The sequence below is a fragment of the Lagopus muta genome, chromosome 12 (assembly GCF_023343835.1).
Source record: "Lagopus muta isolate bLagMut1 chromosome 12, bLagMut1 primary, whole genome shotgun sequence".
Taxonomy (NCBI): Eukaryota; Metazoa; Chordata; class Aves; order Galliformes; family Phasianidae; genus Lagopus; species Lagopus muta.
Window position 1 is genome coordinate 8,491,354 of NC_064444.1, and position 27,744 is coordinate 8,519,097.

General features: G+C 37.5%; 2 protein-coding genes across 8 annotated transcripts; both read right to left on the reverse strand.

The window, feature by feature from the left end:
* Positions 1-556: 556 nt before the first annotated feature.
* Positions 557-15,261, reverse strand: TERB1 (telomere repeat binding bouquet formation protein 1). Of its 7 annotated transcripts, none has more exons than XM_048958333.1 (17): positions 15,165-15,261; positions 14,055-14,119; positions 13,001-13,111; positions 12,680-12,808; positions 12,079-12,210; positions 11,565-11,625; positions 11,373-11,488; positions 10,478-10,633; positions 9,313-9,444; positions 8,572-8,697; positions 8,166-8,347; positions 7,098-7,438; positions 5,941-6,002; positions 4,880-4,972; positions 4,231-4,398; positions 3,664-3,741; positions 557-2,484 (listed from the first exon to the last, which is right to left on the reverse strand). In XM_048958333.1, the coding sequence occupies exons 2-17, from the start codon at positions 14,086-14,088 to the stop codon at positions 2,294-2,296; spliced, it is 2,112 nt and encodes a 703-aa protein (XP_048814290.1). In that variant the 5' UTR covers positions 14,089-14,119; positions 15,165-15,261; the 3' UTR covers positions 557-2,293. The 7 variants fall into 7 exon arrangements, with proteins under 7 accessions (XP_048814290.1, XP_048814291.1, XP_048814289.1 ...); XM_048958334.1 differs by having other exon boundaries at positions 14,777-15,181; XM_048958332.1 differs by having other exon boundaries at positions 14,720-15,181.
* Positions 15,262-15,343: 82 nt separating this feature from the next.
* On the reverse strand, positions 15,344-27,213 carry NAE1 (NEDD8 activating enzyme E1 subunit 1). The gene is made up of 20 exons (XM_048958339.1): positions 27,079-27,213; positions 26,203-26,306; positions 26,048-26,108; positions 25,129-25,159; positions 24,460-24,531; positions 24,076-24,155; positions 23,590-23,699; positions 23,181-23,290; positions 22,597-22,659; positions 22,280-22,343; positions 21,172-21,263; positions 20,527-20,586; positions 20,302-20,435; positions 19,771-19,846; positions 19,388-19,427; positions 18,325-18,411; positions 17,235-17,327; positions 16,728-16,842; positions 16,607-16,656; positions 15,344-15,632 (listed from the first exon to the last, which is right to left on the reverse strand). The coding sequence occupies exons 1-20, from the start codon at positions 27,132-27,134 to the stop codon at positions 15,523-15,525; spliced, it is 1,608 nt and encodes a 535-aa protein (XP_048814296.1). The 5' UTR covers positions 27,135-27,213; the 3' UTR covers positions 15,344-15,522.
* Between the last annotated feature and the right edge of the window lie 531 nt (positions 27,214-27,744).

Genomic DNA, 27,744 nt, shown 5'->3' on the forward strand with positions numbered 1-27,744 from the left:
CACTCAAGCGTTTCTGCTAACCATTAATTTGAATTGCTGACCTGGCTGCATCTCTCCTACACATCTGACAGTGTATCCTATTTTTCCCATACACACCAAACCCATGACAAAGTCTTTCAGCTGCTAATTTCACTGATGAAGAGGAAGTCAGAACACTGCTTACCAGCTTCTAGCATTTTGGCAATAAGCCTTTTCTTGCAAATGGGATGAAGCAAACTAAAAATGCTCAGACAAAGCCAAATTAATTGTCACGATCAAAAGTTTACAAAGAAGTTTACATTTTTAAAAACTAAAAGTAACTTTTATTGGTAAAAGCTTTATTGGTATTAGAAAAACTTACAGTTTAACTGAAATCTGCAAAGCATAACAATTGTTATGAATGTTAGCAGTACAAAACATGGGTCTGAACTCATCTAAATTCTCTAGAAGTTGGAACTATAGTAACTGTACCTCACTGTTAACAATGCTGTTCTTCAACTTCATGTATTAAAATCCAAAATTCTCTTGAAAGACTTTGATGATGATCCTTGTTTTTCTTGTTTCTGCAAGATGGGAGATAAAAATATCAAGACAACCATTATCACAAAACGCAGTACAATTTTTAGAAAAGATTTCAGAGTATAAATGGTTGCCACCAACCCCCCCACATTTACTGAGTACAGCAGTAACGTTACCTACTCCATCCATAAACCACAGCTCTGTGTAAGAAGCATACACATGAAACAAAGCAAAAACTACAACAGAAAATCTCACAGACCCTCACCAATTGACTGAACCAAGAACATATCCACTTCCTAGCAAACACGGGTATTAATCCAGCCCTCAGCTGAAACCCTTTGTACCCTATCAGGTGCCACTCCAATGCCTCCCAGTTTAGTTCTCTATTAGCATAAAAACTGATTAGTTTACAGAGACCATTCAAAACCTCAGTGTGCACAGCAGTGAAATGGCACAAAGATCAGCTCACAGGTTGCCAATTTTTCATCCCATGTTTCTTTGCAAGCAAATCAGGAACAAAAGCTCAAAAAATGACCTGATAGTGCATATGAGTTGCATACGATATGAGAAAGTTTGACATTTACTTGTAACCTGTTGTATTTCTCAGAAAGATAAGCATTTGTTCATCCTTTGTGAAATGGATAGCACCACAAAATCAAATTCCAGTGATTACCCATTTATTTTACTCTCTTTAAAATATCATTAATTTCTTCATCTGTGAGATTTTTTCAGGTTCTTCTCTTGTTTAAAGCTCTTGTGTTTATATCCAGGTAACATTTCTCACTGTTCTGCATTTATTTTGGTGTAATTAAAAATCATGTCAACTTACATAGTATTTCACATTAGAAGGAATGCATTGTTGTTCAGAACTAGTTGAGAATTGTGTTGCCAGCAAACAGTCAACACAATGACATTTTTCAAACATGTTATGTTCAGCCTTTTCTTCACTGTCACCCATTTACTCAAATAAAGGCAAATGTCAGAAAAATACTGCATTTTTGTTGCGCTTACATAACTCACACTCTCAGTATTTGTTTTCCAGTCAGGACAGCTATTTCTTTTAGGTGTGTACCATTTCTATACTGTGCCAACTTTCACAAGCTCAGGATATAAGCATACTTCCATTTCCATTACTTGTGGAAGTTCCATTATTTGAAAATAACTAACAATAGAAAAATAGTTAACTTGTTTCAGGGATATGCCACTATGACTGCAGTAGAATCAGCAGGGAAAGATCTGTATTTAATATGGTTCACTTAGGTATTGGGCTCCTGTTAAAGGTGACTTCAAATGGAATTACACAGTTTTCAGTGATTTTACAAAGATAAAGACAAGTGTATAAGGCTGCACACAGGTAACCTCATCTTCATCAAGGGAACATAGACAATTTTCTTTTAACTGTTGGGATTCATGGCTGCACATTTCTTTCACACCCTCTCTCTCCAAGTTTGCATCTTGCCTTTTTTGGAAGGCTACGAAACTGTGAAGGCCAACCCTCGGCCACTTTGAACTAACTGAACTCGACTGTAAGCCTGACTCCTGTGCTGGGAAGGAACATTGCCTCTAATGAACATGGATACGCACACGTTGCCTTATTACTAATATCTATTTCTCATTAGACCTTTTACTCATTATTGGCATTAACATGTCTGAATTAGTTAGGTACTGGAGGCAAGTAGCAAAACAATAGGATTTAAGTTAAAATAAAGTTAAGTAATCTTATGATTGAAGCTACAAGAATATCTATTAAAATCCTCAGCCATTTGTTTCCAAGCAGCAAGCACGGACACTTTTTTCAGTGCCCTGAACTAAAGGTAAAACCTGATCTTTCAGCTTTTCTTGTTACAGAACTAATTTTCTGGTGATACTCACATTTTTCATATGTTGGTTGCAAGTTATATTCTTCAGATAACCGAGTATTTTTATTATGCTGATATCTATTCAAAGTATTGGGTTTGCTTTTTCTAATTGGAGTCAAAAGAATACCTTAAAAACAACAAAACATCATGTATTTTACTTTCAAAAAAACGGAGCAGCAACACACAGGTAACATTTCAGGAACTAAAACTTAAAGTATCTTCTGAGCCATGTTACCACCTGGTTTTTGAGGAAAGACTGAAAAATCCAATTAACTTCAGAAAATGTTTAATTGCTAGAAGTAATATATTGGTGTAATGTCAAAATGGGAATGTTTGTTTTGTTTTGTTTTTTTAAAAAGTAATATGAATGTTCAAAAATTTAAGTACTGATTTAGAGAGCTGCTTTAGCCTGTGTTACAACTTCCAGTCATCCATGCTAAGAGACAGTACTGGTTATTACTCTATGAACGTATTATTTCATGATTGTAGGCCAAGCTCTGCATGTACCCAGAATCACCAGATTCTAAAGAAAACTCCTTAGGAATGACGTATAGTATATGCATCTGCAGAGTAATGGAAAGAGTTAATAAAACTTACTTTTCACTGTGCTATAGAGTATTTTAAAAGATACATAATCCACTATTTATAAATGAACAGTTGTTGTTGTGCATTATCAAGATAACCAGGTTTTGTTTTGTTTTTTAAAGGGGCAACTGATGGAACTTATCCTCACTTGTCTATCTCCATTTGTCATTAACATCTTACTCAACCCCTCATATTGCAGGACAGGTAAAAAATACCTTATTTACTTAATTTTCTGATAGTTTGCTTTCTGATACTTTTCTGATACTTGTTCCAGTATTGTCGTATAATTGAAGTTTTACACATCTAGCTATGCAGCACATAGAAACTCAAGTGCCTGTCAGAATTCCAAGAAGGAACAAAAGCAGGTATGATAGGATAACAGCTATAACGGTACAACAGAATTATGTCGAATCCAAGAACAGACAGATGCACTGTGCTCTGATTCCAGTACCTTTCCACACCTTAAGCACCAAAACAAAACAAAAAATAGCAGGTTGCACAAAAGAAATCCTAGCAGGATTCAACAATGTACCAGAAAACTTAATTATTAAGTAGTGTAATAGTTTCACAGTTATAGAACATACATTGTCTGACAGCTTTATGACAGCATTCATAGAACTTTATTATAACTCCTATCCACAAGCTCTCATGGTGAAGCCCTGGAAGAGAATTATTCAGACAATAAGTGGTTTTTGCACTAACTTCCAAGTTAAGGCCTTACTTTGGAAATTATCCTGTTTGCTCTTTAAAGATGTCTCTGCTAGCAGTTTTCCTTTCTTCACTGGAGTCAGCAATATCTCTAGAAAGATCAAATGGGACACCATTAAAAATGCCAGAAAACTGTTTTTTTGGTTTTTTTGTTTTTGTTTTTTTTTCAAATGCCTCTTTCAAACCATAAAATAGCAGATGTACTTTTAATTAAAATTATGATTAATAATTATAGGCCTCTTACATCCTTTGGCAGTTTATACTAGAATGAAACAAGCTTCTTACAAGGTTCATCTATTCACATTTATTTCAGCTTCATATTCTCTCTTCTATTAATAATATTTGACAAACTCCGGCAGCGTTGCTTGCAATGAAGATTCACCACTGCTTCAAGTACAATATTCAAAAACACCAAGTCAAAAGAGAAGTGACTAGCTCCAACCTCATTTGGCAGGATTACTGGTAAATCATACAAAACAAGTGAGCTCACAAGAGCAGCATGATCAGAATCAGGCTAAACAAGTGTGGAACTCAAAACGCAGTTTAAAAGAATTAGGACAGTTAGTAAAAAACAAATTACTCTGATAAGCTGCATGTCTTCTGTTAGAGCCACATGATTTCTGAAGTTTCTTTTTATATCTTTCTTCAGCTTCCAGAATGACTCTGTGACGGCCACACAGGTATGGACAAGTTTGCAACATCTTACTAAAAGTTCTGCTATTGAAAGACAGTCCTGTTGTTGTACAACCTGGAAGAAAATAGGGATGGTAGTCATCGTAAAATCCAGAATTTTGCTGACTGTGATCTACAGTTAATGTCCAAGTTTCATTACATGTCTCAGAATTGTCTGCACTCAACAGCAGTAAGGCAGAAAAAAAAGAACTGCTAGAGGCTTAGCTAGATGAATACAAAAATAAACTGAACAGGGCTCCATTTTTTCCCCTCCTTCTTTCCAAAAAGAGAAAAAGAAAACAGCAGGAAAAGAAAACAACAGGTCCTAAGTATTCTTGTAGCTACGCTCTCCTAAGCTTGAGGAAAGACATATTAAACAAAATTGGAATAGATTAGCTCTATGTCAACATTTGTTTTATTTTAAATGCAGAAAAAGGAAAGGAAGCAGATAAAATTACAGAATAAGTAATTTATGTAATGCCAAGTTTACTTGCTGAATTGCTGGTTCTTTAATTCTTCTTTTCTGAACTTAGCAAAGAAAGACCTGAGATACTTACCCAAACACAGGAAGTCTGTCATTTTAAGGGATGCAGTTGTAATCAAATTAATTTTTTCTTCCTTGGTTATCTCTGAGTAGAATGAATGTTGGTCTGAAGTAGGAAGAAAAAAAACATTAGGAAGAAAATGCAAGCTATCTTTTTCTGTGGAAATCACATATGAGCATACCAACGTTCAGTTGTATTTTCTATTAGTAGATTACTAGGAAAGTTTAATTGGCATAACAGCAGAAAACTTTAACTTTAGAAATTTCTGTTCAATGGGCATATTGACACTGTCATACATCCAGAATAATTACATTTAATTTCCTAATGAAGCACATTGCTTGAACTTGAACAGACCAAAATAGACCTGTAAACTTACACTGCTTAATGAAGCCATACGAACATTATTAATATTTAGAATCAGATGCTCAAAGTGTGATATAACGGAATAATGCTTTTCTCTATCTAAATAATTGTACATGGAGATCAGTTTGGACCCTTGTAAAGCTACCATTTTGACAAACAGTAAACTCATGAATGGTTTTATAAATTAATGGTAAGCTACATTATGAGTAATGATTTGACTGACCAGATCCTAATTCTGAAATAAATACCCCAGAGAAAGAAGATCAGTGCAAATCTGAAAAACCTCATCCTACAAGCATTCAACACAGAGAGCTTCAGGCAGAAATCACTCCCACAGGTAGGTTCTACCCTTGCTCTTACAAGCACAGTACAAAAGCAGTTCTCCTGCACATTTTCTATTAAGGGCTTATACTTTTCAGTACAGGTTGCATTCAGACTTGACTTTAAGTATTTATCTGTAAGACATTCATTTGAATAGTTAAAAAAGAAAGGAAAAAAAAAAAAGTATTACAATAAAAGCAGAACAAACTCTCCTGGTAAAATTGTGTGCAATATAGAATTCCAAAATTACTCTAACAGTTACAGAATATACATAATGTATTTTGCCATCTAATTAGATTTTACACCTGATAAAAAGCAGTGATAAAAGCAAGCATTAAAAGTTAAGAACAAAATTATCTAAAAATAAGAATACATTTAGCTACTTGTACCTGGTGTGCTTGCCCATTTCATATGCTTAATAGTCTTCCCTGGTTGTTGAAGTAAGCCTTTCCTAGAAAGATTAACAACGTGAACAAAATTTAAAACACATTTAACTGCACATTAATACACAAATTTCAGAGACAAAACAAAAACCACACTAAACAAAAATCAAATAAAATTCTAAAAACAAAACAATTCTATTTATTACCTATTCTATTTGTCCCATAAGTTACAAGTTACACAGCAAGAAGCATGCAGCATATTACCAAGTGCCTGCTTTCAGCATTCCTTGCAGTGCTGCTCAGCACACCTGCTCCAGCATCAGGAATACAGCGTTTTCCAAGTGCTGGTTTCCAGAGTCATTTTCAATTCTGGTTTACGTCACATTTTAGTACACATTAAACTTCCACAATTGGCAGAATGCTACAGTTTGCACACAATGTAGCAATTACTTTCATGCAACCATATGTTGCCATGGTACCACAATTATTCTTGCAAATTGTCATTAATTTTTTCTTTATCAGTAAGAGAGATGACCGTGAGAAGGAAAACAGGAAAGCAAGCGTTCTGTGAGACAAGCGGGCAAAGCAAGAGAACAGCAAAGTAACTGTACACATCTTTTTCTTCCCACTTAGCAGAAGAATGGAGGAAGAGCAAGGAAGGAAGAGAAGCATAAGAAAACCAAAATTTTCTTCTTAATTCACAGACATTAAAATGCAAATTCTTGCAGAACTGGTCTGTAAGTGCAGTTCTCCTTGTAAATGCACATGACAGAAGTATTTTGGTTTCATCCACACTAACAGGTCAATTCCTCATCTAATCAAACGTGAGAATTGAAGGCCACAATCTATGGATGCTTTTTCACCACTAGGCTTAAGGCATTGGAATGTGGCCTGTTACAGGCTCTCCATACTCACCATCAGAATCCTATCATTAAGAGAAAAAAGGACTTTACAGATGATGGTACTACAGACTCTATAATCTTTGGTTTCTGATGTCAAAAACACTTGCATAGAATATTTTCCTGCTGGACAACAAACATTTACAGCTTTTCACTTGTAGCAAAAGACCAAGCTAGGAAGCAATGATTGAAAAGGCTGACATTCAATTAGGAAATGATAATCAAGAGCAACTTACTAATTTTGGTATGATGCAAGATGCCTACCTTAGCTGAAGAACAGACTGACTTTTTTCACCTGCTGTTTTTTCATTTGCACTACGACTTTGAATTGCAGTGTCTGACTGCATCGCATAAACTGAACGTGGAATATCACTCTGTTTACTTTTTCTAGCAGAAGCATTTACTGGATTCTCAGTCAGTGCAGAAGAATTTACAGCTAGAGCAAGAACTCCGTCATCCAACTTAGAAGTTAACTGTGAACCACATAATTCTTTGCACGTTCTTTCTATACATGCTTTTTTATCACTGGGATTCACTTCAGAAGCCAGCATTGAAGCATCAAAATCCCATGAACTCCTGTCAAACGGTCTTTCTTCCGCTCCTTCCTTAATTGAAAAACATTTGTTAATGACCAAACAAGCTCTATTAAAAATGCTGAATAAACCTATTAACAAGATTAACTAAAATACATCAGTTTAACTCCTGACTGATTGAGAGCCAACAAAACAGCACAGCTACCAAGAGTTGAAGGGCAGTTATTAAGTCATAGTACCAGGCTGAAATAATTTGCTACTCATACACATCACTTGAAAAGTCTAAGATTACCTCAAGATCCAGCCAAGTAACACAAAAATTGCTACTCCACAATCAAAGATACCATGTACCATGGTAGTTACACGGCACAAAGAAAATATGGGATAACAATATTATATTCTGTAATCACATTTGTCCATTAGCTATCCTGTCACAACAGTACAATCATGGACATTTCAAGCATGCAGATATTAAGATTACAAATAAAAATGATCAGCAATTAAAAGAAAATCGAGCTGTTGCTTTTCCAACCTAAATGATCTCAACTTCATAGAAAATCTGATTTTACAATCAACTAAAATAGCTCATAAGAATACAAATGCTTGCATTTCCTGATTGCACTGCACACTTCTAAGTTCGTATTTCTAAGTATGCATTATGTGCAATAACAGCAAAAGCTCCAGGTTGTAGTTTCTCATACATCCAATGTTCTCTCATGTCCTAGCTCACAATGAAATTATCTTAATGGTTTATTTCCTATAGCTCCTTACACTCAGAAAATCTGTAGTTTTACCTTACCTCCATAAACATGCTAATCTCCTCATGTTCTTTTTCAATCAAGTTTATTCTGTGCAGAATGTCTTTTGCTTTCTTCCAGTAGTTTCGCTGATTTCTTTCTCTGATTTGCATGTCCACCTCCAGCTCTTCTGCATTCTTCACACTTAGGGACTTCTCATTTATTTTCAAGGACAACTGTTTAGCTGTATAAAACAAAATTAAAATTATTTAACAAATATTTTATAATTTATAATAAAATTATATAATAATTATTATATGGTGGCAACATACAACTTTCATGCAGAAAATAAATATCTTTGAGTACAAAGAACACAAAGCTTTTATACTTAAAATAATCTAGAAAGTTCAGAGAACTTAAATACAGAAACCATCTCTCTGATTTTTCAAGCACTAACAGTAAGCTTACTCATTTGCTTGCAGTTCTGTAGCACAAAAGTAGCAGCTTTGTGTAGTTCCTCATCCTGAGACTCAGTTAGTACCTGAATCATAAGTGGAAGACCATTGTTCTTGAGCAGTTCACACTGGTTTTCTTCTGAAATAGGAAGTTATAATGAAAATCAGTTCGTTCCAAGCTCATACACACTTAATCTGACAAGCAGTTTTAGAAACAAAACCAGTAACCTCCAGGGAAATTCTAAAACAACTAATTGTAAAAGATTCTTATTAAGAATACAAGCACGCTGTAATGACCCTGTCACCCAGGCTGAGCAGAAGCACTCTACATCACATCGGATGCTTTGACCACAGTTCAAAACTGCTGTAAGAAACATGACGAAGGACTAAGTCAAATCACACACCAGACATTTGTACCCATTTAGTTGTGGTCTAAAATATTTGAATTATGCTTCGTATTTCTTGACCTCTGGTCTGAATGAATTAATTGTAGAATTTTTCAGATGAATTTTACCCTGTGATCCCTAAAACCAGCTCTGAATTCTTACATAATAGCTTACTTTTCTCAAACATACTATGAGTTAACAGGTCTTAAAGTTTAGAGGTGGAAGTAAACTTTTCTGAATATTAAATTACATTATTTAATAGAATATTCCTTCCCTCAGGTTACCAAATTTGATGAAATGATACCATTAAAGTAGCTGGTATATGAGAATTCAGTAAAAATATGTCAAAAAGAAGAAGAAAATCTTACCAGAGACTTCAGTACAGTGTCCAATTGTTAGAATAACACTCATTTTTTCTCCCGTATCCAGAGTGTCATTAGACAGTAGGTTCAGCAGTTCTGACACAGTGTGATACTTCGCCAAAACAACAGCCATGGCAGCTATCATGTTGAAAATAATTTAAAGAAATCTATCAGATAATAAACAAACAGGCAGCATTCAAATATGATGTTTAAAGGCACTGTCAGCAGACCTCCAAAAGCAGTCCCACTTCTGTCTCACTTTCATTTCAACAGTTTGAATTACCACACCTCTGCTGGTGCAGTAATTCCATGTGTGCTATTCCTCATAACCAGCACTGCCCTTTCCTCTGAATTGCACTCAGTAGAGATGTGGTCGATCTGACAAATGAGAGTTTTGCAATGTGCAAGTTTTGTACACCTCTGCTGAGTTTTTCCTCATCCTTCATTGGTTCCATAACCGAACTGCTACAAAAGGAACTAGGAATGTTTCAGCAAGATGTTCCCTCTTTACCAGAAACAGCACTGCTACTATGTGCATGCTGAAACCTAATCCAGTCACATACCAACTTCTTGTAAACTAGGCCCAAAACCAGTGCAGGTATATTCTCTTAAGGTCTTTGAAACTTTAGTCAGAGCACTTGAGATAGAAGCATGAAACACACTAAATCATGGCCACTCTGACTCAGACTCATTTCACAAAGCCTTCTGATGGAATACACAAAGACCTCATTGAGCTACCACCATCCAGATGGTAAATCAACGTAACGATGCTTTGCAGACACAACAGGAACTATATTCACATTTCTCATTTATGTCGCTCCGTGCTTGAGCTTGTGCAACTTCTTAGTACAGACACAGGCCTGCAGAAGCACAGCTCTAACTCCAGGATCCAAGGTTACCACATTTCCAGTTCAACTTACAGGAAACTAGCACCAGCAATTTAATTTTGTTCTCAGTGTAAATTTTCTAATGTTTATTTCACTATTCCACCTCAGATTAACAGAACCATTCCCACTAGCAACTTGAATTTGATAGACTCTGCAATACAAACTGGATCTGGATATACTTAATTGCCTTTTATATCCATTCATACCACATTCTCAAACTAGACTTGAATGAAACGCATTTTAGAATTATCAGATATGAAAGTGGCAGCAGTCTTTCCACTCACAGTCATTAGCAATGCAGGCATCCAGAGTCTTTGTTACTACTATTGCAAGCTTCGTGCTAGGGTGACTCAGACAGGAATCATCATGCATCAGCTTGAGGAGGACTTGAGCCAAGGTGTCCAATCCTCCAACAGAAACAAAATATTTCTGCACGGGGGCTTAGTGAGAACAGAAAAAAACGTGACTTAAATACTACAGGTCTCAAATCGTATCAAATTGTTTTAGCATTTTCTTAATTAGGCCATCACTATTTTTCCACGCATTTTTTAATCATTTACACCCGCATAAAGGAACTGAAGTTGGATTTATGTTCATCCTGAGAAACGCAATAATTGCCCTAACATGAAACACATACATATAAACGGTGAACATTATGCCCAAGTTCCACCTAAATTCTGTTTTCCAAGATGCAGTAATCACTCGTATTTGTAAAATAAGCTCCACAAACTGTTTTTACTGACCTCTCTAAATTGTAACCAATGAGGCCGTTTGTATTTTTAGGCAACCAGTGCAACGTAAGAAAAAGCCAATGAATCTAGTTTTCAGTGTGATCGCCGTAAGGGCAGCAAAAGTACTTGCAGAAATTGACAAAAATAGGGAATTAAACATTTATGTATTGAAGTGCACAAAATAAAAGCTGTTTAAAGTTTTATCTTACAGTTATTTGCAACCGTGAGGCCAACAAATGAACAAATAGGACGAACTATCTCAGGCTCCATGCAACTTTCTAGCCACTCTTTTGCATACGGAAAGACTGAACAGCAAATCTTTTGATTAGCTTCTGGGAAAGTAAAAACAAATAACCTCAAATCCAAGCATAATGTGCAATTTCAGCTGAACAGTAAAAACGAGAACAAAGCTTATAATTTACCACAGTTTTTAAACAGCAGCACTTACCATTCTGAGGATTGTTAACACAGGCACAGAGAGTGCTACAGACTGAACACCACAGCTGGTAGCAGCTATTTGTATTTTCATCTGACAGATTCAGCTCAGGTGTGGAAAGAGTTGTTCTGTTTAAGAAAACAAAGCAAACAAGTCCTAACTGCTCCATTGCTTTTCCTGCTTTAACAGCAGCTGTTTGTTTACCTGAATAACTGCAGCAGCAGATCAATGCAGCCTGTTTCCCTGACATAGGTTTGGCCAAGTTCTGAAAGTGAACACATAGCAGAATGCAACAAAATCTTAGTGTCAAATCCAACTTGCATTTAAGTCCTCCATTCCCTATGCATATTCTACCCTCTCCTCAACAGAGGATCACACAAACATTGGCAAATGCATTTCTATTCTATGCTTAACTTTTTCTACATTGTCAGAAACCACTGGTTTAATTTTTAAAAAACTATAATCACGTTGTTAGAACTACAATATTTTTTCCTATTTAAGGAAATCCCAGTGAGCAACAGTTTACTTAGATTTATTTTACTTACATGGATGACCTCTCCCAACCTAAATGATTCTACAGCTACGTCTGATCTACATGCAACCTGATAAGTTGATTTTACAAAAACATTACTAAGTATTCCAAATTTCCATCACACACATTGGAAAGCATAAAAAGAAAATGTGAGTAAAATATGTGTTATAACAAAAAAACACTTACTATTATTTGAAACCAGTGCCAAGATGACATAAACAGACATTCTTTTCAAGTTCACACCAGAATCCTTATTCATTAATAATGAAATGAGGTCCTCAAATAATGCAGAAGAACACAAAGTTTGTTGGCAGTAAACTGAAACCAGAAAACAAAAACCATTAATTCCTAAAGCAAACTATTCACAGTCATTAATTAGTTTGTTAATACAGTAAATAGATGCTCAGTTGTATCCAATGCACGGTGAGCAGAGTCAAAACAGGCCTACAAAGGGACTCAGGGCTTCCTCCTGCCATCAGTTCTAAATTATCTCAGCCCCAGGCAAACTTTGGAACAGTCTGCATGTCATTACACTTGTTAATGAGGAAGCAGAGCTGCCTGTTGTCATACAGACAAGCTGGCTACATAAATCCCATACAGACAGATATATTAACCCTAACCCCATTTCTTCAAATCTTGGGGTGGTCAGTGAAATAGCAACACATTTGCTGCCTTTCACATTAACTTGTTATTCTGTAACATGATTTTTGATGAAAAAAGATAGGGACAAAGCACAGTATAACATCATCACGGCCAACATGGAAATACACGAAGTAGTGTTTATTACCATTACTCTCTATTATGATTCCTAGTGTAAATAAAGCTGCTTCCTTCACTATGCCATGAGCACTTGACTTTGCAAGATCATTTATAAACCCCAAACCACCAATTTCTCGTAAATATTCACAAGCTTCACCTGTAACAGGAAAGAAAAAAAAATTAATTTTCTTTTTGTTACTGTGCAAGAAGAAAATCTTAAGATGTTACAGTTCCAGTCTTATGTCCTTTGGCTAATGTTTTTTTTTCTGCCTACAGTAACAACCAATTTCTTAACATACATTGCAAATGAAAATGACTGTGTTGTTTCCAAGGGAAAAATGGTTCTTACTATTTTGTTGACAAATTGAATAAATAGTGATCAAAGCCTCTTTCTGGGATGAAGGGCAGTCCATCTGGTATTTAAGGCATTCAAGCAGTAAGTTCAAATCTGTTTTCATATCTAAACGTAAAAAAGGAAGTTTCACATGAAGTGTTATCTTTTCTTCATATAAATTCATTTTGTATTAAAGTAAAACGTCCCCAAAACATAGCATGGATATGTAATCTAACAAACAAACAAAAAAAAAAAGCACAAGAAAAGCACTTTTATACATCTATACATAGCAAGCATAACCTACATCCCACTATAGACATTCCTACCTACAGTGATTTGATCATGACCAATAGTTAGTTATTTGAACACTGCTTTGCTAAAAATGGCAGCCTCATTTTAATATTTCTGGTCTTTCATTGTTACCTTATTGTAAATATCAATAATTGTTAGTAAATGGGATATAAGTTACTAAATAGTATGTTTTCCACTTGCAAGATGCATTAAGTATATTTAGCGAATAATACAGAGTCATGAAAATCTGAGTGCATTACCAAGAGAATCCAGCAGGATTAAGCTAGATGCCAAGGCTTGCTACCTGGTGTTTATTTAAAGACTGAATCACTTGCACAAGAGGCAGCACCTTGACTCAGGTGCTTATGTCAGTAGGTTAATAACAAAGCATTTGGGAAAAGGGGCAACTACATACAACCCCAAAGAGATAAGTGATTATGATAACTTGTTTCTTAGACTTCTGCTATAATGTAATGACTCATTTAATGACTATTTAGTAACTTGGCAGCAGCAGATACTGTATATCTGAAGCACCTGCACAGTTGCAGGTTTCTTTAAAAAGTTACAGTACTAGAAAAACATGGGTAAATATTAGCAGGAAAGTGACTTTGTGGTAACAGCATTTATCATTTGAACAAGGCAAGAATTTTAAAATCTGACAAGGAAAAAGAACATTTCCCTCTAACAGTTCACCCTCCCTGGAAAGTCTTGTCACAACCTACTAAAGCTTTGTAAAATAGATTTAGGTAATAAAGGAAAATGATTTCAGGTATCTCACCACATTGTGGTTTGTGCGCCTTTTGATTTTCCATTTTTTATTGCATCCCTGTTCTTGTTCTACAACTGCAAGGAAAAAACATTTTCTTTTTGCTGAAATCAGCAGTGTCTGTAGCACTGTACAGAGTGTAAGTTAAATAACTTTTTATTGCTATTTAAAAATACACAATTTTACAGCTTTCAAATTTTATGCTATCATCTGACACAGAGTTTAATACAGCCTTGCATGGCAGAGAGAGTTTAATACAGCCTTGCATGGCAGAGCCTTCCTTTAGAAATGCTCTATTTCATCTGGACAGTATTTATAGCTACTGTGTTATGCCAATGGCTTTCAAAGTTAATGTTTTGCAGCAACCTAGTGACCTACGATGGCAGTGTGGAATTGCTCAAAGAACCCACCTACAATTAAAACAAATATACCCAGTGCTGCCATTTACTGCAATAAATCTCCTCAGATTTTGCTTACAGCAGGCTGCCAATTCTGCCATCAGCCAAAAGGCAGTGAGATCACCAGATAACGTTACATAACCACGTCTGACATCCAATACAAACCATCTCCTTCCTACCGTCACTAAGCCAAAACTGCACTGCTTTATTAGTATCAAAAACAAAGGCAGTAACGAGCAGGAGAAGTATTTCCTACACTAAGACTTTATCTTAGCTCACCGAAGTCACACACAATATGTAAAATGAAAATATCCACAGCAGTGCTTCTACATCAACCTGGCACACTCCACTCGTGATCTGGGTGCAGCAGTCAGTGCTACGCCCGCTCAGGAAGCAGAACGGCAGCCAAGGCCCGTTGGCAGCTCTTGCTGCCTATCCCAGGCCACGACCCGCGGTGTGCTGGGATGAGCCGAAGGGCAGCCTCAGCTAACCGCCGCCCAGGAGCCCAAGCGCACTCAGGCAGATCGCGCCATTTTCCTTAACCAAGCTCCAAGTCCCACACGCGAAGAACGGCTGATGCGAGCGTCGCAGTCACCGACTCAAAGCTCTCAGCAATGGCCTAGCCGCAGGTGGAAACTTTTCAGCAGCAATAAAACCAGCCCAACAACAGATTAGCTGTCGCTCTCGAAGTAGAGCAACGGCTCTGAAAAATATCAGTGCCCACCCGACGAAAGCAGCCAGCCCCGCAGCCCATTTACAGCTCAGCTATCTGTCGCCATGGAGGCGGCACCGCCCGCTCCCCGCCCCGCCGCCCGCCTGAGGAGAGCCGCCCGCTCGCGGCGCGCGCCGTTCCCGCCCCGCCCGCCCGCCCCAGCCGGCGCCCGGCCTGCATTGCGGCTCCAGTCAGGATTTGGGATCATTTTATTCGTCCTCAGAGAAAAACAAAAAAAACCACACAACAAAACATGACAGCCAAGGAGTTCAGTGTGCGGGTTCTGCCCGACGGCCCGCCCCGTGGCGCACAAGCGCTGTGTACGGAGCGCTGCAGCACCGCTCGGCGGCAACGAACGGATATGGTCACCCTACAGCTGGAAAGTGGCTGACGTCTGTGACATCCCGCTGTAAATATAGGTGTTGTTAAAAATCACAAACTGCCCCGTGATGACCTTAATGATCTCCTGAGCAGCAGCTCCTATTAAAAAAAAAAAAAAAAAAAAAAAAAAAAAAAAACAGCAAAAGGTCACATAGTTACAAGGTCACTTGAAGCCCCACAAAGACAAGATTTGCACCCTGCACACTGACCCCAGCTCTGAGAGCTCTGACAGCCTCAGCTTTGCTGTACACACGTGTCTCCAGGCACGGATCTACACAGCAGCCATGTACAGGCATAAACACACACAAGTTGCGATCGCCGAAGGACTGACATTGGAAACTCCTATTTTTAGAGTTCCACTCAAATATGTCAATTCAACAGTTACAGTGTAAAAATAAAGGGTCACTTCACTATCAACTTTATGCTCCACTGTAAGAAGAACGAATTTTGTGATTTCTTCAGAAAATAAGTATCTTTACATACTTCCATAAAGCACCACACACCCACTTCTGCTTCATCAGAAGTTCCGAATCTACACTGCATTTAAAGTAACCACTTCTGGTACTGCATCACATCAATCAGAAGATCAACCAGAAGCGATGTACGAGTCAAAACATTTTGTTTAGATAATTCAATCTGCAGGTATTAAGGTGAATGGTAACGGTTATTTATATTTAACCAGTACTTAACACAGAACTAACTCTGTACACATTTTCCTCTAAAATTGCATAATTAATTTGGTATTACTATGAATATCAGATTTTAAAATTATTTTAAGTAATCCCTTAAAAAAAGCCTTTTCCAGTCAATTAAAAAAAAAAAAACCTTCTTATTAATAAACTGTAATCAATCCATCTGGATTGTTTTTAGTTTACTTGGTTTCTTTTACTGACTCTAAGTCATTGCCAGTAGGAGTCACAACTAAAGAACAAAGGACTTTGTCTACAGTCCATGATAGCAGTATTAGCTCTGACAAGCCCATGGCTTAAACAGATTCCAAAGGAAAGGAGGGAGGTACAGCTGCAGTTTGCTTTGTTATTTAGGGGGCCGTAGAAACACAACAGCATTCTTACCTCCCATGAAGGCAGCAATAGCATGTGGTTCAGCAGCTCCGTAGCGACAACTGGACAGCAAAGTAACAGTTAGTATTTTCAGGTCAGTTTTACAAGGTGGCTCTTATGGTATTATACTTACAACTCATGAACATAGTCATCTTTCACCACTACAGACAAACCGTGCTCTTGTAAGAAACTAGTAAGACATGACTTCAGTTTTCCAATATCATCTTCTACCTGATAGTTGTAGACACCTGGAAAATAAATTCACCATTCTGTCATAGAACTATAATACTATATTCAAAATTATTGGGGTTAAAACACAGCTTAACTAGAGATTTTTCAGAAAAAGAAAAGAAGCCAACTAATATTAGGAATAGTAGACTAGCATTTAATCATTCTATTGGTGCTCCTCTTCATAATAACAAATTGCTGTGAAGCTAAATTAATTCATAAACCACTTCAGTTGTATCAATTTAGATAAATCCCTTAAATTTCCCCCCCCAAAAAAACATAATTTGTGCATTATTAAAGTTGTGTTAACACAAAAACAACAAGTGTCTTACATGGAGTTTTTAACTATTATTGTATTAACTACTGGACTTTTACATTTATAAAAGCACTAACATCGCTTGTATAAACATACCTGGATATCTACCATGCTGCTTATAAAATCTATCAACAGCCCGTAGCATCAAGTACAACACTACTTCACTGTCCGGGTTATCCATGTTAGAAACTGAAAACAGCAAGAGAAGTGGTTAGCTGGTATTATGAGGCAAAAGGCAGGGTCTTAATTACCCGAAATCAAGTATTTCCCTTAGATACATTTTCTGTTGTAAGCAGAAATCTTGAAAATCTTGTCACTGGGAATATAAATGGGTCAGCTGATAGATTTCATGTGACAAAGTCATGCTGTACATATTTGAAATAAACTCTGTTCAATGAAGATATTCATGTTTTAACTGCCAGCTGCTGTGTCAGTTGGGATACTCATAAGCTGTAGTTTCAGGCTCTGCAATGCATGTTTCACAAATAATAATGTCTAATTATAGAACACACAGGTCTTTAACACACAGTTTAGTAACGTAAGCAATAACTGCTTCTTAAATTGCATTAGATACTATCATCTAATTCAAGGAGCTTTTACCAAAATGAGGAATACTGCAAAGCTTACATATGCATTTAGTTTATACGTGTATGTAAATTTTTGTCCAGAAGCCTTAGAGGACTTGCAAGGCCTTCATCTAAACAAGTTTTAATGCAAAAAATTTCCAGTTTTTTTTAAATTTATGCAGGTTCCAAAAATATATAATGAATTGTTATAAAGTAACTACATTTCTATTTCATTTATATCTACATATTGAAAACCTAAACTGTGAAAGGCTGAGATAATTATTGCTAAATCTTCGGTCAGGCAAAAGCACCATTCCAGCTCAGTCAGAAATAATTGATACACAGAAAAGAGAATTTTAAAGAAACAGTGTTTTATTTACGTGCTATCATAAATAAAACTTGAAATAAAGAATAAACCTACAGTGATCTGTAAGGTCATCTTTGAACTTTTCAAAAATCAGAATTAAATCAACATTCTGGAGTTGACAAAACAATGCCAGTGGATGGCAAATTATAAATCTGCATAAAGAAATAGTATGTGTAACACATAATTCACTTTGATCACCAAACCATTCACGTTGAAAAAGCAATTAAAGTATGTGTCAAGAAGGAGTACTTACTAATTTCATCCTTATTAAAAGTGTTTAAACCATATTCTTCCGACAGAGATCTACATCTCACTACACGAAGAAAAGCCGAGTTGCTGCCTAAGCAGAAGGTGCAAAAAGAAGAGCATTGCTTATTGAATGTGTCAACAATTACTGAATCTATGAATGCATATCTCTGACTTGTTAAAATCAAGGAGTAAAACTAATCACTGTATTGACACTTCTGTTTCTTCTGGTAGCTCAAACTACTAAGTATTAGAGAACATTTACATCTATGATTTACAAGCACTTAAGACCTATTTTTTGCTTATTTGGTTCTGGATTCTAAACATAACTGTTGTGTTAATGTAACAGCCCACAGTGTGTGCATCTCCTTTATAGTAATTTACCCACCACAGCCATCGGGTTCACGTTGCCCTCTTCCATGCTGAAAACAAACATGGGTTCTCTATTTTCCACTATCTAACATATAGCTGTACTGTTAGAATCTGAATTGAGAATAAGCAGTAAGAAGATTCTCCTCCAGCATTACTGCAACAAACCAACCCAATGTGCAGTTACTACCCAGAACTCAAAAAGCATAGCAAAAGATCAATCAGTGCAGCATGCTCTTGGTGGCATGCTTACAGGAAAAATTTCCAGTTGCAAGATGATTCAGGCTGCTGTGTGGTCACACATGCATACTCAACACAGATGACCTGAATTGCCATGAGCAGTACACCTCCCTACATCCCTGTTTTATCTTTACAGACTACAAGAAGTTTACAGAGCTCACGCTCTAACATTTGTACTGCACATGAGCAATGAGGTATTCAATCACAGGAAGCAGAGGCAACCTGCTGCCTGACATTTGGACCTGAGAAGTACTGCATCTGTTTTAAAGCCAGTCCTTGTAGACTCACTACTGAAACATGCAAACATATTACCTCCACTGAAGATGAGGGATGCAAATGCTCAGCAAACACTTGGAAAGCTCAAATATTGAGGTAACATTTAGCAACTCCATGATCATCCAAGCATTTCTGAATATTTCATTATTTTCATAATCACTGCAATGGAATCCAAGCATACTCACAAAGTAATTTCAGTTCTCTCTCCGAAATTGATTCGGGCGCCTAGAACAGAGAATATACTTCTCACAGTACACACAGTGGCCAAACACGCCGTGTTTTCAGAGACATTAACACACTAGTTGTGAAATAACTATTTGCTTTTGTAAAACAAGTTCTTTGATCAGTGAATAATGCAGGCAACTGTGTATTTTGGTTTTATTTTATAAGACTAGGCCAAAAGTGATAGATAAAACAAACCACAGATAATAAACATCATTAGAAATCACTTGGGCACTTTCAAAGAATTATATAATTAAGCTCTTATCTGTCTCTTTTGGCTTAGAGCTGTACAGAACAAAAGAAAAATATTTATGTCCTGTTAGAAATGCCATATATTTGTAGTTACCTTTCCTAGGGACTGTAACAATTTAGCAGCATGGCTACCCACAGCAGCAATATCCCTCTTTGCTTTTTCACGGTACCTGTCAATAATAAAATAGTCTCAATAATAACAGCACAAAACTATGATCTTAGACCTTACAGTGAAGACCATTTCTTTTTGGTTTATATTACAAAGACAAGGCACCACAAATACAAGTGAGCTACCTAAAGGCCACGCATGTACTTATTACCTCTCTGTACAACTGCTTGTCAGAGCTGAGCTGTTGATGTACACACTACATGCATAACCAATCTAGAAACCTATCAGTGCAAAAAGCATTCTTATTCCAATTGTTTGTAATACTATTAAATTTTAGAAGAGCAGCTGCAGATAGGAGTAGACAGACCAGGTCTGCAGGCTTTCTCATCCCCTTCTCACCTTTGACGCACTGTTTTTTGTTTGTTTCTTAAATACAGATCTGAACTAATGAAATAGAGATGAAATAAACATGACGTGTTATTAAAATGATACAACCACAAAACAAAGGATACTTACACATTTTGTAATTTGATAAATTTACTGGAGTCTGCTATCATATCAGGAATTGTGCCCCTGACAGGTAAGCATCCTTGCCCCTCATTTGCCACAAATTCCTTTACAGCTCGAACCAGAATCCAGAAGGAAGGGGACTACAAATGCACAAGAAAGTTACCTACATTTTAAGCATTATTTATAGTGTTTTTTCTGCATTTATGTACCAAACCTTTAATTACTCATTACCTGTTCTGTGAGATTTATGCAGCAATCATCATTGAAAATCTCTTCAATACACTTTGGAATCTGTAAAAAACATTTGAATTTGTATTTACTTGATTTACCCTCTTGAATCACCTCAATATTCATCACATAGGTGATCCAACTCCAATGAGCTCAGAATTTGTTTAGTCAGAAATCCTTTGCAAACCTCCACTTCTTTTTGGAAAAAATACTGTAGCCAGCAGCTTTGATACAGCACAAACTTCAAGGAACACTTTCTGAATCCTAACATCACACTCAAATCAAAGATCATCCCCACCAGCGACTGCTAATTCTGTATAATCAGCAGTCTGCCTTTTGGATTCTCCTTTGCAGATTACAGCTGTAGAAGTTTGAGTGGAACACAACAATGAGCTCTGGTTGTTGTCTTATTCCTTCAAGTCATCAGGAGGGCAGCTTCCCTCCAAGAACAAGCAAGTTAAGAGTTTGCATAAGTTACAGTCACTTAGTCCAGGTCTATTCTACTGTACATCATTTCTATTTTACAATTGTACTCATCCTCTTTTACCTACATATCCATGTTGCACATGGAACCTCTGTGCTAAAGTGAATGTTCTGAAAAAGTAAGGCATTTCATACTACTTCAAATTTAGTGTACATTTATTTCACCTTTGTAGTATTTAACGCTGCGTTCACATTTTTTATAGCTTCTTCAAAGTTTTCCTCATCTTCTGGAGTCCCACTTTCATTCTTTAAGATACCTTATTGAAGAAAAAAACCACACATCACAACATCCCAAATAACATCATTTCTGTCTCACCAACAGAGCAGATTGGTATTGTATGTATCTGAGGCATAAAAACCTCAGTAGCAGAAAATGAAATTATCCATCAAAACATACTGACAGAACTAACAACATATACATGTGCTGATGTTAAACAGAAGTTATTTACCATAAGAACAACAATTATTTCTGTGAGAAAAATAATTAAGTTAATAATCACAAAATTAAGGTAGATGCTGCTTAAAAAGAAATTAAATAAGACATTAAACTCTCCCTCTGATCTTGTCTTATTTTTCTGTTGTTTGTTTTTTTAAAGGTAAATACTTATGAATCCAGACAACAATTTCAATTAATAAGAGTCCAGTAAAATACTAATTTAATCAATCAGACACTACAGATGAAAGTGACAGAACCATTCTTAGCAACAACTTACACGTAGGTCATGTTTAAGTGAGGAAACACCATTTCTCAACATTTAAGACAATGTATTTCTAGATGTCAAAAACACCTCATTAATTTTATCATCTGCAAAAGATGTTCGACTGGAACACCTGTGTAAATGAAGCCTGTTCACAGACTGCAGAATATTCAGTAGCTCCATAATCTCTCTTGACCAGTAATTTAGGACTGCAATGCTTACCAACAATTTGGACAGCCAACCAACAAAGTGCTTTCAGTCAGCAGCAAAATCAATGTTAAAAGCCACTTTCTTCTTCACATTTGCAATGTTAATATCAACATTTTCAGCAGGATTTTCTCAGTGCCTCTCCTCCCACCCAAATAAAAAAAAGTGTTTACTCTTATCTTAAACAGTAAAAAACACTGTTAAACTGTATTTGTAAGCAAATCAAGGTATCTTAAGATTCATCTGTTTGAAGCAAACAGGTTGCACAAAGATCACACTGTACAGACCAGCAGACTTCCATAAATTAACCTTGAGAGAACTTGCACATTTCTACAGTACAGAAAATCAACTCCTAGGATATGTATTACCTTGCCGGATCAGCTGTCTGAAGGCTTCTTTCTCTTTGTAACTTTTAGGCAACTGATCACTTTTCTAAATTTAAAAGCAAGACATTTGTATTAAAGATACTTACTAATATCTTCATTGCATACAGACTGCTAAATTCCACGAGTCTGACCAAGTTCACATACACTTATTTGTATTTTAATTAGTAATATTTTTATTATTCCATCTTGCTACATACTACCAAAACAATAAGATAGTTTAGAACAGACAACTCTGTAGAAGTGGAAATACATAAAAGCTATAGAAATAGGCTAATAACTTGTCCAGTTTTGCATTATACCTCGTTGAACCATTTTGTTAGATACTTGGCAACAATCACAATCCATGGAGTGTGGCTGTGGTCCTGTAATTGAAAAGCATAGAAACTACCGTCAAGCTTAGAAGACACAAATCACAAACTTACTTAAAATGTAAACTTTAATATCCACTACTTTAACTTTAAATATGCCATGTTTCACATTTTCATTCTGGAATAACATTTCCTAAACACTGTAACACAAACTATTCTTTCTTTGTCTTAAGAAAGTGTGGCTGAGCTAAGTGAAACTTTTCTGAAGTGGAACTTCTACATGCACAAACAGCCACACTGCAAAGCTCTGCAGCAGAAAGGAAGTCATAATCTGTCTTCTAACAAACTGCCCATGAATGCTCTGTATTTCCTAAGATCTGCTCCTTGCTAGAGATTTAAATACAGGCAGTAACATTCGGGCCACACGACAAAAGCAGTGCCTTGTGACTGATTTACTGTCACCTCTATTTAAGTAAGTCTCACCACCAAAAAAAAAATCTGCCAAGAGATATTCTCACAGAATCCCCCTCTGTGACAGCATGTCTTATGGAACACACTGCAAACCACAAACCAACCTTTTTGTCCATCTGATCCAAGTCATAAGACTGAATGTGCTCTGTCAGTTCTGGAAAAGGCTTGTCCAGCCTCAGATCTTCTAATGCATTGTCAGGATGAGATTCAACAACTGTAAAAGAAGTTACACGATGTATTTCATTGTTTTATGCCCGACCTTCAACACAAACCTATACATCAAACGCAGTGCATCACCTGCTGGTTAGCTGCTTGATTCTCAAAGTTTTTTGTGTACATTAATTTTAATGTAATTGAAACCTATCTATTGCAGTTCATAGTTCCGATGAATTTTTCCATAGTGTATTGGTAAGGAATTGCAAACCATGTGAAACTTAAAGAAATGCTGAATATCTCACAAGTTTTTGACCTTACATATGAAAAACAATCTCAAAAAAACCCCAATTCTCTAACCTGGATGTTCTTTGATGATGACTCTCATATAACCAACCAGTCCATAAGTCCTACAGATGAGCAAAGGAATGTTAAAATTCCAGAGGAGTTCAGCTAAGCGTAGCACTGTACTGTAAGGAAAAAGACAATTTGTTTTTCAGATACACCAGAGAACAACAGTTAACTATGAAGTCAACTCTTGCACAAGCTACATACGTCAAAAGCCTTCTATGAGAATTCCACCATCATGATTCTAACACACGTAATTCATTCCCTTACAGAAGGGGATTTCACGCAGGAATTTATCATAGCCTGATAATATGCTTATCCATTGTCTTATTTATTTTTAACTCCATTGTCACAAATGCTCTGAAGATTAATTAAGCAAAGAAAGGTCAATGAATAGTGGAAAAGACCTCTCCTACAGACATGCATAACTTCTACCGCTTTCTGGTAAGCAAGAGGGGTGGGAGGGCTGAGTATTAACAACTTTAGATGATTCTTTACCTTTCTGATAGTTGTGTTGCAACCACTAAGTTAAATCGATTAAAGAAGGAAGGATCATTGTCTAGAAGGTTTTCTGGACTCTAAGCAGCAGAAAAAAAAACTGTCACAAAACATGATAAAAATTTCTGGTAACAAAGTATTTTCAACTTTTAATATAAGCCATGAAGCAAGCACTACAAAGTGGTGATGAAATTACAAAATAATGCTCAAATACACAGATCTAATTTCAGAAGTGTAAGACCTTCTTCGTAACTCTTTATCATGAACCTACTTAAACTACACACTGTATAGGCAACAGCTAGTTATTATTTCACAGTCATAATGCTGTAGCATCTAAGAAAAGATTAAATCCACAAATAATTGGGAAGAAAAAGAAAAACAAACCTCTTCCACAAAGTTTCCAGAAACATCACTATTCAATTCTTGCAGAAGCTCAGTAGCACTCTGGGCACGACTCTGTTCCGGAGCAAAGAAAACAAGTTTAGATGTTAGAAATGCCATTTATGTAGTACATAAGTACTACACTTGCTACATGGTAAAGAGATTTCTTCATAAACTAAGATATTCCAAGCTTTGTTTATCTGGAGAAAAAAAATACACTAGCCATAACAGTATACACTTGTTTGGCACCAGTGTCAGTGATATTTCGAAAACAAAACAACTGCAAAGCTATTTATGAACTTCCAGGTTTGTTGGAGCATTTTTGGAGTTACTCAAAGCTTTTTTGTACTCTCCTGTTCCACTGGTTTCAACCCCCCCACCCTCTGCTCTAAGCATTACTCCTTCAACCACAATTCTCTTTCGCCTTAAACTTCCAAAGACATTCTCAACCAGATCTTAATTTATTCATTCAACCTTTCCAGAACTGAGTTTATCTTCTCACTTATGAAGAACTCAAAAACAAGCACAGGGAATTTTATCATACAGAGTTCTTTAACCTAATATGTACGTTTTGGGAATTACTCAGATCTGGAGTTAGGAGTACTTACTCAATACATTCGTTCTTCCAATAAACTTAGAGACATTTTTAAACGTTAAAAGTTACATCCTTACCTGACCAATGTGGCTTTTTTGAAGAAAGAAACTGAAAAGGAGACAAGAAAAAAACACAACACATGAATTTGTATTTCAAAGAAAAATAATATTAAAAGCCCCCTTCTGTACTGCAAAATATGTTGTTGACTCTCACAAACGAAGATCCCATTGAAGTCTGCTTTTCCCCTCACTGCCTTTGTTTTATTTTCCTCATGATCAGCTTATTAAGGAAAACTTTCACATAAGACAAGCCAAAGCCCCCCCAGAAGCCAGGATCATGCTGCAGATTCATTTTCACTAGACTCATTAAAGACTCATTAGTACTTATTTCTTCATGTAACAGAATATCCTTACCCCACAAGCAACCCCCTAGAAAGTCAGCTATGTGTAGCTATCTGCCTGAACTATAAGAGACACAATTAGTAAAGACAGATTATTTTTGGTGGGAATGCTCTGCAGATTCCTTATCCTATCCCCCAGCTGCATACCTTTGGAGCTATGAAACCTAACGAAGGATTATCAGTCATGGTTTCACTACAGCAAGCTAATGAAAATACATTTTGTCAACAAAATTACTATGGCACTGCAGAAGATAACCTCAACCACGCTGAGGTGAAAGCCAATCTTATTCATTTCTCAGCAACAGCTAACAAGTTATTTACAAACATTTCTGTAGTGAGCATACCATTGCCTTTATAAACCCAATGTATGAAGAAAATAGGGATGAAAACAGCAACTAAAGGAAAAAAGTTTAGCAGTAAATATCAAAGTGCTGATCACGCATTTGTCACAAACACTGGAAGCCATAGAAGACTTGGAGAAAAACACACAGGCTTAACAGCATAAATAATTTCATATAATTTAAAGAGCACAAGGATGGAAAAACTTATGAAATCCCACACGTTCCTCATTTGCATACAAACAGTAACAAACCTACTTATTTCCAACGTCTTCTCCAGAGACCCGATTCCCATCCACAATTGTAAATGAACCAATACCTTGGTGGGAAAAAAAAAAAAGCATGACTAACTAGATATTACATGAACCTACCAGCCACATCACTAAGCACGCACACAGCTGCTACTTACTCACCAGGTAGCACTAGATTCTTGAGTATTTCAGTTCCTGTAGCCGTTGCGTTTATCACACAAACATGGGCTGCCTCTAAAGCTTCTTGTCCATGGTCACCCCACAGTCTACATTGGAATAAAAACATAAACATCCTGCAAGTGTTTCATTTCTGTTGGTAAAGTGAATGCAAAGAAATGAATAAACAAATTAAAAAAAAAAAAATCAGCCACCACAAATGAAGGCTGGCGTACTGCTTCCCATCAGCCGTGGAGAAGGGCCAACCAGCACCAACTGAAATAAGCCTCCACTTTGAAAACTCACTGTGACAAACCTGAATATCTCTTAAAGAACAAAATCAGTCAGTGGCATTTCATTTTCTCCATCCTTTTCCCTTCATCATACAAACACACACCCGTTTTTCTACTGTAACACACTTTTAAGCCATGAGTATGGGTCAAAACACTCCTCAGCAAAAGTTGCTGTTGGAAAGAAACATTAAAACAGAACGCTTTTTTTTCATAGGTTCCTTTATAGAAAATACACTTCTACAGCCTGAGATGCTGGCAGACACAGGGTTGCACAGCAGCCGCGAAGCAGCTGCGGGGTGGAGGGGCAGCCAACGCCACGGCTTGCCTGGGGCACGTATGCAACCTCACGGCCGCCACGGGGACTCACAGCGGCACGGGGCCGACCCGAGCCCCTCCCGGCAGCCGGCCGGTCCCGCCGCGGCGCTCTCCGCCCATGGCTGCGGGGAGGCCGCCGCCGCCGGAAGACATGAGCGCGGCCCGAAGCGAAAGGCGAAGCCGGCACCGCAACAAGCGGCCCTCCGCGAGCGGGCTGAGGGCCGGCTGCGGGTACGGCAGCCCCGGCGGAGTCCCGAAGGCCCGGCCGCGCTACCTCAGCTGCCGGTCGTAGCGCTGCTCCTTGAGGCTGGCTCTGCCCGGCTGCGCCATGGCCGCACGCTCCTCCCAGCGGGCGCTGCGCAGGCGCAGCGGGACCGTGGGGCGGGGCGGCCTGAGGAGCCCTAAGCGCGCCACTGTGCTTTCTCACCGCCATGTAGGCGGTGGGGCTGTGAGGCTTTTGTGGCGTCTGGTCCCTCGGGTACCCGCCGTCACACAGTCCCAGGGACGTGTTGTCAAGACAGCTTGCACTGCTGCAGTCATTGCTTATCAATAGGCGGACAGTAAAACCCCAAATCTGCTGTGCTTGTACCTCTATGTACTTCTCTTACAAAATCTTTTCCATATAAGATCAATCTCAGCACAAGGACAAGACTGACACACCTGCCAACGTTTCTGTCAGTTCCGAGCAGCCCTAGCGCCGTGCCTGGCTCCGGCTCCGTCAGCCCACACGGGCCATCACACTGCCCAGCACTACACTTGGTCTGCTGTTTACCCCTGGCATACAGCATGCAGCAGTGCAATTGTAACGCAGAGCTATAAGCTTTGCAGATGACATTTTAACACAGCATGGTGCTTCCTCTTTTCTTTTCCCATACGCTGTGCCCCCCCCCCCCCCCCAAATTCCTTCTTATCGGGCTCTGTGTTGGCTCTCACAGTAAAT

Bases quoted from the DNA above. Each gene is read 5' to 3' on its own strand.
- NAE1 (XM_048958339.1), bottom strand. From the start codon at position 27,134: ATGGCGCAGCCGGGCAGAGCCAGCCTCAAGGAGCAGCGCTACGACCGG. The intron at 24,532-25,128 runs GTAAGGATGTAA...GCTCCGGAACAG, and splicing joins AAAAAAGCCACATTGGTCAG to AGTCGTGCCCAGAGTGCTAC. The intron at 22,344-22,596 runs GTATAATGCAAA...TTTTAAATTTAG, and splicing joins TAACAAAATGGTTCAACGAG to AAAAGTGATCAGTTGCCTAA.
- TERB1 (XM_048958333.1), bottom strand. From the start codon at position 14,088: ATGGAAAATCAAAAGGCGCACAAACCACAATGTG. The intron at 8,698-9,312 runs GTAAGATTTTCT...TTCCTATTTCAG, and splicing joins ACACTGTACTGAAGTCTCTG to AAGAAAACCAGTGTGAACTG. The intron at 3,742-4,230 runs GTAATTTGTTTT...TGATCTTTCTAG, and splicing joins AAGACATGCAGCTTATCAGA to AGATATTGCTGACTCCAGTG.